Source organism: Ammospiza caudacuta, chromosome 5 (genome assembly GCF_027887145.1).
Source record: "Ammospiza caudacuta isolate bAmmCau1 chromosome 5, bAmmCau1.pri, whole genome shotgun sequence".
Classification (NCBI taxonomy): Eukaryota; Metazoa; Chordata; class Aves; order Passeriformes; family Passerellidae; genus Ammospiza; species Ammospiza caudacuta.
In genome coordinates this window covers 13,410,720-13,425,576 of record NC_080597.1, presented here as the reverse complement: position 1 = coordinate 13,425,576, position 14,857 = coordinate 13,410,720, and the positions used below count along the sequence as shown (strand labels likewise).

At 49.3% G+C, this 14,857-nt stretch overlaps 1 protein-coding gene across 2 annotated transcripts in view; it reads left to right on the top strand.

Moving 5' to 3' along the window:
* The first annotated feature begins 4,735 nt into the window (after window positions 1–4,735).
* Window positions 4,736–14,857, top strand: part of CREB3L2 (cAMP responsive element binding protein 3 like 2) — a 75,091-nt gene continuing 64,969 nt past the window's right edge. For both annotated transcript variants that reach the window (XM_058804957.1, XM_058804956.1), the window contains exon 1: window positions 4,736–4,917. In XM_058804957.1, coding sequence (XP_058660940.1) covers window positions 4,810–4,917 — 108 coding nt within the window. In that variant the 5' untranslated portion in view covers window positions 4,736–4,809. The remainder of the gene's footprint in view (window positions 4,918–14,857) is intronic.

Genomic DNA, 14,857 nt, shown 5'->3' with positions numbered 1-14,857 from the left:
AGTTAATCTGTAACTAAGTCATTTCACTTGTGAGAAAATCCTGTGTGAAATCAGCATTCCTATAGCATCTGCTTGGTTTCAGGGTTTTTTTTATGGATAGGTATTTGTTCTGTGAGGAAATGGAATGGGAATGGCATCACCTGAGTGAAATACAGTGATTCCTGGTTTGTAACTAGGCAATGAGTGTTTTCCCACCGTGTGCCCTAGAAAATGGCATTCTGCTTTTGCTTGTCAGTGTTAGCATCTTGTGTAAACCTGATGAGGCAAACCCTGGCTGCTTGCATCAACCAGGATATTTAGAAGCGTTTGACCTTAACAAGGAATTTATTTTATGTACTTACGGAGATAATTACAAAAGATAAATATGGGTGACTTTTTTTTTAAATGTCAGCATGTTCACCAAGTATTTAGAGCTTTTCTGAGCAGCTCTGAGGCAGAGCTATTCTGGTCTGCAAGGCAGCTCCATGGCACTCAGTTATTTCTGTCAGCCTGCTGTAAGGTGTAGGAACACTCTCTGCTTGTTTTTGTGGCTGGTTGGAGGAACACACCACATTATTGTGCCTGTGTCACACAGCAAAGAACCCTTTCAACTTTTTTTCTCATTACTCTGCAGTAATTGTTCTGCCCACAGAAATTAGGAGGCATGAAGAAGTAGGAGAAGATGCTTCAGCCAAAGAAATCAAGTCCCACTTCACCAAAACAGCCATCTTGTTCTCCTCCTGTGTGTTCTGTGGGTTGGAGGCACTGTGTCTGTTCCCAAACACAGCTCACACTTTAGTTCAAGGCCAGCAGTGCCTGTGGGGGCCTGGTGAAAGCCTTGCAGAGGGACAGGGATTGCAAAGGCAGGAAAGCTGAATTGGAGCTTAGAGAAACCCCTGGACACAACAGCAAGGAAGATTCTGGTAAAGGGAGCCTGTATTTCTGTCAGTGTACCGATTATGTGGGTTTAGTAACAGGCTGTCTGCAGGGCTGGCTATCCCACTTTTTCATGTGTCAGAAAAGGAATGAAATGCCAGGATTGTGGGAAGAAAACTTTACTATTCTCAAACTCACCTTCTATTTTTAACTCTGAAATTTCTGTGGTGGAAGCCTTTTTGCCAAGTAGTTGAGCGTGTCTAAATGTACAAACTAAGGCTTGGTGTCTGTTTATCTTGGCAGTGGTGAGCTTCTCAGCACAGCAGTATGATTTAAATCTCATTTACACAAGAAATTTGCTTTGTTAGTGCGAGTAAAGTCTTTGCACAACACACAAAGAAATAACTTTCACAGGGCTTCTCCTGAGACATCCTCTTGTGGGGAATGTGTGTCAGTGTGTGTGAGATTTTTCTTCTGCTTGTTGCTTGGTCCCATGTAAAAAATTCAGCTCATTACCATGTCACAAAAATCTCCAGTAACTTCTGTGATTAGAAATTGGCTGCTGGTTTATTCTTTGTATTCTTAGACCTGAAATTTGTGTCCTGCACTCTTTAAGAGGTGCTGAGTCTGTTGAAGAAATCTCTTAGCTGTAGCTGTTTTCTGTTGCTTTAAAGGGGTAAGATTTTTAAGGGTAGCTGGTCACAAACCTGGCAGTTTTCATCCTGTGGGCTCTGTTGCTGTTTGCTCTTTTCTTGCTGGTTGGTTTCTCAAACTGATTTGAACAGAGAGGCTGTAGAAAATGGATGGTTATCTTGATCCTGGTTGTCACAAGTCAGAAAAATGTCACCTGTAAATATTTAATGAACCTTTGTGCAGCTGATCTGATCAAGAACTGAGTAATGATGTGGTTGCAGGAGTTGTGGCTTCTGTGACCCGGATCTGCAAGGAGAGCACCTTTCCTTTGCCAGCTTTGTATTTTTCCTTGCTTTGTTCTTTGATGCTTTAAGTGATGTTTGCTTGGAGCTCTGCCTTAGCAGCCTCCTCTTTCTTAGCTGGTTTGGTTTTCTATGTTTTCTGTGTGGAAAGGGAACAGAATTCTCAGTAAACAAAAGCTGAGCTCTTCTCTTTCCTATATGTGCAGACAATAACTCCCCACCCTTTTATGTTCTTGTAGATTTTTGGTCGATTTTTGCACTCTCCTCCTGTACTGCAGGGTGAGTTCAAACCCACTTCAAAAGAGTGGGGTGAGGAAAGGGTCTTAGACAAAAAAAGAAATCAAAAACGCTCTCAGAATTACATGACCTGGAACCTAATAGTATATTATAGCTGTTCTAAGAGAAAAGTAATGAAGCATGGAGAAACAGCCTTGTTTTTCAGCAGGCTGTTGGAGTCTAATGGAGTCCACCATTCAAGTCCTCCAGGGAGCATGGGATAAAGTTAGGATAGCTGTGTCTGTATCATGTTCTTGTAGGTTTGAAGGTGCTTTCCCCAGTGCCTGACTGCTGGTGTAGTGTCAGTCTGTGGGCAGCAGCATGTGACACACTGTGTTGTATCAGCACACTGAATAATTAATATTCTCTGGAAAGGATTAGTTTCCTCCACTTTTGTCTCTTCCTTCTTGGTGCCCTGTGTGTGCTGCCAGCAGAACCTTGCTATTTCAGATGTCCTTTCCCAAGAAGATCTGGTGCTGCAGCACAATCACATCAGTGTGGTCTCTGTGCTGTTGGCAGCCACCATGCACAGCAAATTGGTCACATTTCCTTACACAGTCTTGGGTCATTGTTTCAGAGATGTTGAAGCTCAAAACTTACATGTAGCCTTGAAGACTAATTTTAATAATGTGTCAGTGATTGGGCAGGATGCCCAGTTAGCAATATCATGTTTTATATTACAGCCCCAGAAATGGATAGTTTTGTGTGTCAAAATATTTCAGTGGCCAAAGAAGTCTTGCAGCGCACTTATGAATTCTCAGCAGCTCTGTGTCTCACAGCAGCAGCTGTGCCTCAGTACCAATGATAGAGAGAGAGCTCCTGGGGAAGAGCAGAGGGGAGAGGGAGAAGCTTTACATGGTGCAGGAAGAGTGGAAACCCCTGGGGAAAGCAGCGTGCTGTTTACCCAGGGTGCCTCAGTTTGTGTGAGGGATTTACCCAAGGGGGAAGGACAGAAGTGTGTGCCTGTGCAACTTCTTCCTTAAATAAATATTTCTGCCTGAGAAATGTGTTAGGGTGAGAAAGTTCAGCCCAGTACTCAAACACCAGCCCTTGGGAGCCCCTTGTTCTCATCATGCTCAGCAAAGGAAGCTGCACTCACCCAGTCAGGACCACCCTCTTCTAAGGGGACCTTCATTCTTTTAGTTTACAAGGCAAACATGGGTCTCCCTTTAGACTTCTCATATGGGAAAAACATTCATTAATGCCCCAGCCCCGAGAAATTATCTAGTCCCAGCAGTGATTTTAGAAGGTGCTAATGTCAGCCAGCAGGGTGATGGACAGCCTTTTGTTAAAGGGATTATCACAAGGCCTCAAAAGCTTTGAAAGGAAGAACACATCCAATGAAAACACGGAGGCTCCTGGACCAGGAACTGACCTTTACAGATTTCACAATCTGCATCTCTGGACTGGCACAATGGAATTGCTTTGATAACAGTGCCTGGCAGTACAAACAAGAAGTTTGTACCTCTGGTTGGGCTTGCCGAAGTGGAAGGTAGCAATTCAGGTAATTTGGTTTTTCTTTGCTGCTGAAGGCAAATATCAGACTGACTTCTTTCACAATAACTAACTTAAAATAATTAATTTTTGCAGGTGATCTTAGATAGTGTAACTTCTGTTATACTTTTTTCCCCTCTAATCAAACTCCAGCAGCTTAATAAACTCTAAAGCTACAAACCTGGTGAAATCACCATAATTTTTCCTATTTTTGTTGCTGTTGTGCCTATTAAGTGCTGGGCAATCCTTCTGGCCTTGTATTCCTCAGAGGGTTATTCTGGGCTCTGCAGAGCGAGGGCTGGATGAGGTGCTGCCTCTGTGAGTGGGTAGAAGTGGCTGCCACAGAGGAGATGTCTCAGGGGAGCTCTAGGAGAGCAGGAACACGCCAGGAATTCCAGTTCTGCTCTAGCACAGAGGTGATGTCTCACGGGAGCTCTAGGAGAGCAGGAACACGCCAGGAATTCCAGTTCTGTTCCTCAGAATTCTGTTTCAGTTCTTGTCCTTCGCAGACAAGCCCTGAGCAATGCCCAGCTTTTTAAACCCTAAACATTTGGCAACTTGCCACTTTTTAAGAACAATGGACTGTCAGTCTTTCCCCGGCTTGGCAGCAACACAAGTCTCAAAATACCACAATTTCCCCTTGCCTGGGATTATTTTTGCCGCCGGTTGATGAGCGCTCTGGGACCGGTCTGAGGCAGGCACCAGCGGCCTCGGTGCGGCTGCCCAGAGCTGTGCAGTTGTGGCTATCGGAAGGTGCGTTCAGACCTGTCCACACCGAACGGGCACCCCGGGCAGCCCAGCCCTGTCCCGTCCCGTCCCCTCTGTCCGGGCCCCGCTGTCCCGGTGCCCCCGCGGGTCCCTCCCTGAGGGCGGCCCGGGGCGGGGCGCGGGGCGGGGCGGCGCGCGCCGGCCGCAGTCTTGTCGCTGTCCCATTGGCCGCCGCTCCCGCCGCTCCGCCGCGCCATTGGTCGGACGCGCCACGCCCACGTTCGCGGCCGCGGCCGCTCGGAGACCCGCGCACCCATTGGCCGGCGCCCGGCGCTGCTCGCCCCCGATTGGAGGGCGGGGCGGCGGGGGCGTGGCGCGGGTGACCCGCCCGGCCACGCCCGCGCGCGGCCGCCGGCGGAGGGGACGCGCCGGGGCGGGGGCGAGCGCGCGGCTCCGCGGCCCGGGGCAGCGGCGGGGGCAGCGTCCGGACCGACAGACAGACAGACCGACCGACGGGCCAGCGCAGGTGCCTGCGGCCGCCATGGAGGTGTGCGAGAGCGGCGGGGAGCAGCCGCCGCTGCTGCACTGGGACCGCAAGCTGAGCGAGCTGTGCGAGTCCGCGGACCCCGAGACGCTGCTGAGCCGCACGGTGAGGAGCGGCGGGGGCGGGCGGCGGCGGCGGGAGGCCGGGGGTGGGGTGGCTGGGACGCGTCCCGGGGGCCGTGGCGGGGTTCCTCGGGCTCCCCGTGCGTGCCCGGCGGGCGCCAGGGTCGGCACCGGGCGGGTCTGGCCAACAGGTGCTCCCCGCGCCCCTCGCCGCGACTGCACCCCCGGGCAGGCCTCGGGGTCCCCTGTGCGCCGGGGGGGGTCTCAGCTCCCTCCCCTGCGGGCCTGGCTCCCGGTAACCGGGGTCCCGCAGCCCCCGCTCCGTCCGGACGGGGCTCTCTCGGCTCCCTCGGCGTTGCCGCTGCTTCTCCCGGGCGGCCGCTCGGGAACCGCCGGCCGTGTCTTCTCCTCCAGGACCAGACTGTCCCGGCTCCATCCCGCTTCCCGAGCGCAGGAAGGAAGTGACACAAGTTTCGATGTTTTTGTTGTTTGTTTTTTTGGCTGGAATCCCCATATTTTGGCTTGCGTAAAACGCATAGTTAGGACAGTGGAAATGTGTCTCTTGGCTCGCTGTTCCTCAGGAGGCTTCTCGCAAGCACAGCGATTTAAAACCTCTGTCGGTGTAAATCCCGAGTGGAAGTGTGCCGGAGCACCTCGGGACAGCGGCACGGAATTCTCCCCCGCACGCTCGGTGTGGCTGTCGGGCATGTGCTGGGATGGGGATCCAGAGTGCCCCGGGGATGGCGCCTGGCAGGGGCTGACACGGGCTCCGCGTCCCTTCCATCATCCCAAGAGGGTGATGTGCAAACGCAGCCCCGAGCGAGGCACCCGGAGCAGCGGGGATCCCGCAGCACTGCCCCGTGCTGATCTTGGCGTTGGTCGTGTAAGGCAAACAAGGAAAACCTTATTTGTGGTGTGTGGCAGTGTGGCTGATCCGGGATCGTGTCCGTCTCAAGCTCCAAGCCTCGTCCCAGCAGGAAGCGAGCCTGCTGCACGCCTGACGGGTCTTAAAACAGTGTTTGGCTTCTTTGTCTTTGAAAGTCTTGGGCTTTCTTGCGCAATGTGTGTCTTCTGGTAGATCCGGGGAAAGGCAGTCCTGTTATGGTGGCTTGGGCTTTTAAAAGAGCCAGCAGGAGCACTTAGAAATAGAAAGCTCTTCCTTCAAACAGCTGTTTTCTTGTGGCTTTTTCTTCTTTATCAGCAAGAATGTTGTGAATGACATGAGAGGCTCTTTGGAGAGTGTTTCCCTTCAGATTTTAAAGTTGTGCTGGCATACTTCCTCTTGCTCTGTTTGGATCCTTGTGATGAGAATGGAGTTGCCACTAACTTTTGTTTTCTTACTCAGTGTTCTCATGTCTTCTTTAATTGGTGCTTTGAAGGAGATCTTACACTTGTGGCTGCAGTGGCATGGATATGTCTTTCCTGCCCTATTGCAAGGAGCCTGAGAATTAAGTGTGTCTTGATAAAGAAAACATCCTGTTTGTCTGGTAGTTGGAAATGGGATGCTTTTCCCTTTTCTGTTTTCAAGTTTTATTGGGGATTTTCAACTTTGAATGCTCTGATGATGAGCATTTTGTAAGGGGCAGTGTGTAGCTGGATCTGCAAAATATTGGGCTGTGATGACTTTTGTTGGGAGTAACACTGACACTGATTTGTTTGTGTTTGCTGTCTTGCTGATTGGGTCTTGTTAGAAGTTCAAGATTTCTTCAGAGACCCTCTTGAAACCAGATAAAAAGCATTAAATCAATTTCTCTTTTTGGTTCTTGGAATTCTTCTGAAAGAAATTTCAGGAAAAAAAAAGCCCAACTAAATGCTAAAAGGTAGGTGTAGTGAGGTATTGCAATCTTTAAAGAAGAAAAGAATGTTTATGAAATTGACATTCTTTAGAGTGAAAAATTTCTTTTGTGAATGTGCCCTGCCATGTGGACGAGAATACCGTGAAACACAAGGTCTCTATTTACCTCTGGCCAAAACTTCACAGAATCATTTGAAAAACCCAAAACAAACAAACAAGCTCATTGGATGAAACATCTGTTCTTCTCCTTGGCTGTGTGCTTTCTGGGAGGACTGGTTTGACCTCGTTATTCTGCTGTTTGCAAACTTGCTGCAGGGTTTTTCTGGAAAGATTGGGATGATGATGAGACCCTTCCCGTGCCCCCTGTGCAGGAGTGCCCATGCCCTGTGCTGGCTGTCACCCTCATAGCCAAGGAACATGGGTTCTGCAGCATCTTTTGCTCCTCTCACACTTCTCAGGTGCCCCTTAGCTGGATGTGTAGGTCTGCATCCAAGAAAACGTGGGAAAAGTCTCTGGGACAGTCAGGGCAGCCCTGGGAGCTAGAGTGGCAGGGATGATGGTGATTGAGGGGAGAGCTTACCAGCAGGAAGAAGGGTCAGTGTCATTCCACCAGTGTGTACAGTCTGGTGAGGGTGAGAATTTTGTGCCAGCTGCCTTTTGTGTATTTGGAGTTGAAATTTAACCTTTCTATGACCAAAAAGGCTGCCCCTGGCTCTTGTTGATTTGACACTAGCAGACAAGTGTGAAAGTATGCATACACTTAAAAACTTGACCTCTATTTTAAACTGTTCCAGCCTGCCTTAATTACCAGGGCTGAAATCCAACCTCCTGGGGATTTACATTTCTCTTTAACAGCTGATGATTTCACCAGTGCCTGGAGCTGTGTGAGGAGCCCTTCCCTCACCCAACTGGTGCTGTCAGTGACACCATCAGCTGTACCTGGAGAAAGTGGGGGCCTCCAGGAGCTCAGCTCTGCTATTGGCAGGCAGCAATCCTGGAGGTTAAAGTCTCATTAAAGTCCTCACCTGGATGCCAGATAGCTTTATAGCAGTTATTTTTCCAGAGTGGTTTCCCATGGAAGCAAAGGCTGAAAGGCTTCCCAGAGGCGTGTTCATGGTATGTGTCACATGTCTGCATTATATAATCTTCAGCTGTGCTCCACCTTGTTGTGACTGTGTTGGTAGTACCATGTGCTGGCACTGTGCAAGGCAGTGTTGTTATTATTATTATTATTAGTGTTATTATTGTTATTTTGTGCTTTTTTGTGGTGGTTGAACAGAAGGGAAACACAACAGCTGCCACTGCCCAAGGGGAGCAGCAGTGTGGCCAGGTGGCAAAACCTCCAGCTTCTTGCTGCTGCTGTTACTTTCCATAGCACACAGGTGGGCCTGGAGTGGGAGAGCTCTGCTGGGGCTCCCCTAGATTTGATTGTCCATGTGGTTGGACATGGCCCAGCTGGGACCCCGTCTTCTGTGACAAGTGCCACATCTGATGCAGATGGATAAGTCTGACAAACACGCCATGAAATGCCAGCTACCTGTCCCATGGCTGGATGGGGGCTGAAAGGCAGGTGGTTCTTGGACATTTAAAACCTCCTTATGTAATATTGAGGAGGCAGTTTTATTTCCCCCCTCCCCCCTTTTCATGGCTATTTTAACCCATGGGCTGCTGCTTCCAGATGGTAGCAAAATGCAGCAGAATGCAAGCATGGATGTGATCATGGCATGGCACATGTAGAACTGCAGCTGCCCTACAGGTATGGGGGCACAGCAGCTGGCTCAGATGTTTAGGACTAAATTCCTAGATGTCATGTCCTGGGTGTTTGGATGAGTGGTTAACTGGAAGGTGACTTCAAGTGCCAAGTGGCCCAAATGGGTTATTTGGTAAAGAGCCTGCCTGTTGAACTTGGAACTCATGAAAGCATTGAAATTAGTGAGATGTCACATTGCATTGAAATTAGTGAGATGTCACATTGCTGCTGCTGTTGCCTGGGAGGTGTCTGAGCCCTGTGATCCTGTTTCCATGTCGCTGGTGCCCTGTGATCCTGTTTCCATGTCACTGGGGATGCTGTGGGCAGCTCAGCCCTGGAGTGCTCAGGGGTGCAGTGTCGGCTGGAATGAGAGGAGGAGGCTTCCCAGGCTGCAGCTAGCAAGTTTCTGTCTCCCTGTGAAAGCAAAGCCAGAGGTGAAGGTTAATGGTCAGGGTTGTGATTGCCATCTAAGATGATCTGGGGAAACTCTGAGCTGGCCTTTCCTCCCATCTCAAACCCCTGAACCTCAGCGGAGCTGGCCTGGTGACTCATTTCCTCTGCCACACAAACGATGGCTGCTGCTGCTTCGTGTGTCTAATGACTTCTGCAGGAAAGCTGCTTCTGGATCAGCTGCCAGGGAGTGCCTCGAGCTTTTGGAGCAGGGCAGTTGTTATTTTAATGGATGGCAGGGCTTGGTTTTTGCAGTCTGTGTGTATTTAATTGAAAGCTGTGGTTGCTGCAGCCAGTGTGGATGTGGAGCTGGCTGTATCTTATTGTGTGGTGGCTGCATGTAGCTCTCTGGTGTCAGTATAATTGGATCCAATTTCTGTTTCATTTTGGTAGGGGGAGAACGACTTCATTTATTTGCACGTGGGGTTTGGTCTGTTGCCCACAAACCATAAAGCTGAAATCCCTCATTCTTTCTTCTCTATACACCTGCAGCTGGCTTCATGTAAAATATTTATACAGCCAGTACTTGTAAAGATTTTTCCAAAATTGCAGTGAGGAGGGGAAATGAGAAAGTGAGATTTTTAAACAGTTGTATACAGAGCTCATACAAAGCAGTAGTGTTAAAATTTTGTCAACGACTTTCCATATCAATAAAAAAGTCAACATCACAACTGCTGAACAGCAAAATTAATTGTACATGGTGCCTTGCACTGAAAACCATTTGTCCTCCTAGTTTTCTTCCCAAATTTAAATAAGAAAGCCGTTCCAGTTTGCCAAGAGACATGTCACTTACTTGTAATGGGTCTAACTGATCTACAGTTCCCCTAAAAGCTGATGTAAACACAAGTAGGAGACCCTGAAACTTTACCCTGCTGTTTTCTGACAGTTAAAATTAGAAAAATGGGGGTATTGAGTTGCTGGCTGTAACTGTATAGTGAAGTGCTTGATCTGCAGTGAAGACAGGAGCTGGAAAAAATGTCAGTCTGTCCTGGGACCAACTTTGAAGCGTGGTAGATAGGAATGAGCCAGCATAATGTACAAACCCACTATTTATTCTTTTTCCTAATGGACGTGACTGCTGTGCTCTGTGCTCTGTAAATGTTTCCTTTGGAAAGGCAGTCCTTACACATGGAGCAGGTTGTGCACGATAGCAGGGCTGAAGGAATTTCACTTATGGTGTTACCAGACAGGGCTTTCCTGTGTCTGGAGCTGTTCAGCTTATCTGCAGGGCTGGTGGGAACTTGTGCTCTTTGCAGGTCTTTGTTTGCCATGTGAAGAGCCCCTTCTTAGCTAGGGCTGAGTGAATTTCCCCTTTCGTGGGATGGGGACTATTTTTTTATTGAAGCTGTCTCGCTTTTTTGGGATTATCTGTGTCTGTAGAGCAGGCCAGTGTGTGCTGTGCCTTGCTGGCTACTCCTCCCTCCACAGAGCTGGCAGCTCTGTGTCACTCTGGGCTCGTTTTCTCTTGGTCACTGTGGGCTCATTTTCTCACTGTGTCACTGTGGGCTCATTTTCTCACTGTGTCACTGTGGGCTCGTTTTCTCTTGGTCACTGTGGGCTCATTTTCTCACTGTGTCACTGTGGGCTCGTTTTCTCTTGGTCACTGTGGGCTCATTTTCTCACTGTGTCACTGTGGGCTCGTTTTCTCTTGGTCACTGTGGGCTCATTTTCTCACTGTGTCACTGTGGGCTCGTTTTCTCTTGGTCCCTCAGCTCACAAGGTCCCTCTGAGATACCTGGTTGTTGCTTTGAGGACACTTTGAAAGTAGCCCCTGTCTCTGACCAGGCAAGTTTTACTGCTGGCTTTGCACTTGCAGACAGGTGCTGCATTTTTGTGCTTTTTTGTATCCAAATATTGGTTATTAGACTTGCTGTCCCTGCTGCTGTCTGCCCACCTTCCTCCCTGCATTCCCAAAAGCTGTTTTCCAGTCTCTTCATAATACTTGGTTTAAACATCCATCATCTCTGTATCCTCTGTCTTTGGCTGCTTCTCTCACTTCTGGAGAAGGATCATTTTGTGGGTGAGATTAGCAGTTACTGATAGGTGAAACTGCTGTCAGACACAGAGTGTCTGACCTGGCCTGGTGGCATTTGTCACAGGCTGTCTTGGCTGCCAACCTGAGCTTACAAGGTATCCCCTTTAACTCCTCTGATTCCCTAGAGCATCTTGCCCTTTTTCCAAGAGAAACAGGTTCCTGGTGGATCCCTGAAGGGTGCTCTAACAGCAGAACTCTTATTCTGTGTTTTCGGGAGGGCACATTCTTTTGTGCTGTTGCTCCCTATTCATCTCTCTGAATCATGGAAATGCCTTCTGGCTGTGTTTTTTTTTGTGGGTGACAAGACCTGACAGTGCAGTTCTGCACCTGGATGTAACCACAGGCTGTTGTGGCAGCTGTCTGTGAGCTCATCCTGTTTTGAAATGACGTTTTTTGCCAGAAATGAGCTTTCAGGTTGATTAGTTCCCTGACACAGCTTGCCCTGTAGCAGCCCAGGTACTGATGCTGATGTGAAAGGGCAGCTAGGAATATTTGGCTGGGGAAGGGGTAGTGGAACTGCATTTTGAGCTAAAGGAATGTGCAGTGGGAATAGTCAGAGTAGATTTATGAGTTGTGTTCAGATGCAAGCCTGATGTGCATGTGTGTATTTATGTGAACCAGCAGACTCTGATTTGGATGTCACTGGAAGGAACAGGGTTTGCCTGGAAGAGATATTTGTTCAAGGGTCAGTAGGAAAAAGGGTTGTTTGAGAAGGATGTGGGTATGTAGCAGAAAAACAGACAGACCTGATTTTCAAGGAAGTTGGTCCATGGCCCCACCACCCCTCCATGATGTCAAGTCCTGGTGAAAAGTGGAGACTGCCTTGGATGCTAAATTATTTTTATTTCATAAAAGCAAAAGGAATGGCATGCAAAGAATAAACTTGACTTAGGGCCACAATTTTGCTGGCAAATATGTTGCCCTTTCACCTCTCTGAAGTGAGTAATAGGCAGTAGAGAAGACAGGTGAAAAATTAAAATGGTGGGGTTTAACAAGGCATAGCTGAGGTGTACATTCAGTCTGAGATGCTGAGCTTTTCAGAGCAGGGACTCTCTCCTCATCCTCTGTCTGCAGGCTGTCAGACCCAGATCCCAACTGCAGGAAAGAAAGTCACTGGATTGAGTGGAGTGCTGAATGTGTGCAGGAAGGATACACATATTCTACCAAATAATGAGCATTCCCTCTCCTGAGGGTGAGTAGGGAAGCAGAGAAGGCAATGTGGGAAGATAAAGTGTGGTTAAATGGGATAGTCTTTAATTGCTAGAACTGTCCCCATAGGTGCCATCCATCCAAATGTGGAGCTGAATATTGCCAGTGACCTCTCTGTATCTTGGAAACTACTACCTTCTATTTTTTTGCCATCTGCTGCTAACTGGCTTTCAATCTTCTGTATGTGATCTGGCTCTGCTGTGGCGACAGGCAAAAATTTAATGGAAAAACGTGACACCCACTTCATCTCTCTCCTCTGTGCCAAAGAAAAACATTCCTCTGCAGCTGTGCTGGGGCTGGCTTTGTCCTTTCATGCAATCTGTCAGTCATATGGGATGAGAAATAGAGACCAGGCTGCTCTAATAACCCCTCAGGGAGCTTTGGGTGTCTTAGGGAGCTCCAGGCCTCCTTCCTTGCCAGACTGGATGTGTCCTGAGCAGCAATGCAGGGCACAAATTGGTGGAAGCTCCTCTCCTGTAGTGCAGGGGCAAGGAGCAATGTTCCTGATGGGCTTTAGTGGCTCAGTTGGAGCTGGGCTCACTGCACTCCTGCAGGTCTGCTGGGGTCAGCCCAGGCTGTTTGGTGACTTGCAGCACTTGCTGCAGCTCAAGTTGCCTGCAGAGGTAGGGAGTGTGCATTTGTGGGTGAGATGGGCTGATCCCCAGAAGACAGGAGGAAAGCCATTTGCTCTTTTTTCTGCACTAAGGATGTTGAGTGCTGCCCCTGATTTTGGATGGGAGCAGAGTCCGCAGCTGTGGCAAAATTCTTTGAAGTTCATGGTGACTTGAGAAGCAAGAGAAGCATCTTTCAGTTGCTATGCTTAGGAGTACCTGGTTTAATTTCTCTTCTCCAAAGTTTGGATGCTATGATGTAAATGTCTGTAGAAAAGAGTGGAAAAAGAGTCACCACAGCATGGCAGGAGGGCGAGAGGGAATGGACACCAGCAGAAGTGAGAGAGGTTCAGACTGGAAAGGAAAAAGGGCTTCACAGTGAGGATGACTGAGCACAGGAGTGAGAGCCGCCCAGGGAGACTGCACCACCTCCTTCCTTGGAAGTTTTAAGACCTGACTGACTGAGTAAGCTGGTCTTAGCTTAGTGCTGTCCCTGTTTGGGCAGAAGGGTAGCTGGAGATGACCTGAGCCCCATTCCAGCTGGACCTGTGCTGTGGTTCCTTTTACAGCATCTGCACTCAAGGCACTGACCTGCTCAGATGGAGACAGGGCGCTGCTGGGCAGTAGACTGGTTTGTTTCAAGGCTCTTTGTCTATGCTGCCTCATACCTGTGTTATTTCCTTTCTGTGCATAACCCTGAAACTGTGGGTGTGGGAGAAGACCACATGGATGGTCTACATGGATTAGCTCATGTGAGTAGCATGGAGGAGGTTTTGTAGACCTAAAACTTGAAAAATACCCAACCAAAAAAAACCCAAACTCCAGTCCTTGAATGCCAAGCAGATCTCTGTTCCTTCTTCCCCAGCAAATTCTGTGCACAAGAGAATGCTTATTCCAAGGCGGTTTTTTTCTCCAGTCTTAGGAAAAAAATAGGTTCTTTTGTTGGTTTCTGTAATCCACCTGCAATGTTTTGGTTTTGTGGGGTTATCTGAAGACGTGTGTTCTCATTTATGGAGCCTCTGGTACCCACAGGAGAGATTTGTGTAAGTGTAGAACCAAAACTCAGGAGCAGCAGAGAACTGATCCTGTCCTGGATTTTCTCACCACTGCTGGAGCAGTGATGGCAGGGTTCCTTAGAAAGCCTGGGGTGTTACAGACACGGTGATGCCTTCAGGAGGGGCCAAGACTGAGAGCTTAGAACTAAGGTTGCAGTATTTCCTGCAGCCAGACACCTGGCTTTCTGGGATCTGTCCTGGCTAGCAGAGGATGAAGACTGAAGGAAAATATGATGTCTGAACTCTCCACTTTCATAACTGCTAATATGAGGCAGCGGCTGACTTTGTGCAAAACATCTGTGTTTCTCATCATGGGTGTGATTGGCCTCGTCACCAGCACGGATGGTGTGTCTTGTTGGAGCTCCTTGGTGCTGCAGCTCCCTTCCCTCCTCCTCTGTGCCTCCCCCTGCTCTGCTGGCTGTGTGACTCAGGCCTGGCAGTGCTGGGGCTTTCAGACAGGCTGGGAAGATGTATTTTTTTAGAAAAAGGGCATAAAGCAGAAGGGTTCTTTTTAGAAAAAGAAAAGCAAAGCAGACTGGCCCTGCCTACATACGGCTCTAATGCCTTGTGTGCTCCCTGGTGGAATGCCACAGGGACTGAGGGCTCTCTGGGGATGCCCATTATGGCTGGCTGAGAGCCATCTGCCCTTCCTCTCACTGGGAAGCATCTCCCCTTTGCCTCTCCAGATGGAGAGAGTGCCATCCACACGATCCAGTGCCTGCTTGCCTGGCTGACCCCTTCCCTCATGGCACTCCTGCAGGGAGGCTCACTGGGAGAGGGCAGGGGCTGGCAGCTGCAGGGGGCTCCAGATGTGCGTGGGTGCTGCGGCAGGGGGCTCCAGATGTGCGTGGGTGCTGCGGCAGGGGGGCTCCAGATGTGCATGGGTGCTGCTGCAGGGGGGCTCCAGATGTGCGTGGGTGCTGCTGCAGGGGGGCTCCAGATGTGCGTGGGTGCTGCTGCAGGGGGGCTCCAAATGTGCATGGGTGCTGCTCCCTCGGGATCTGCAGCTCTCTCTGCTGGAAGGCACCGCTCTGGCACGACTGCCTGCAGGAGCAGGCATGGCAGGAATGAGCTTTGG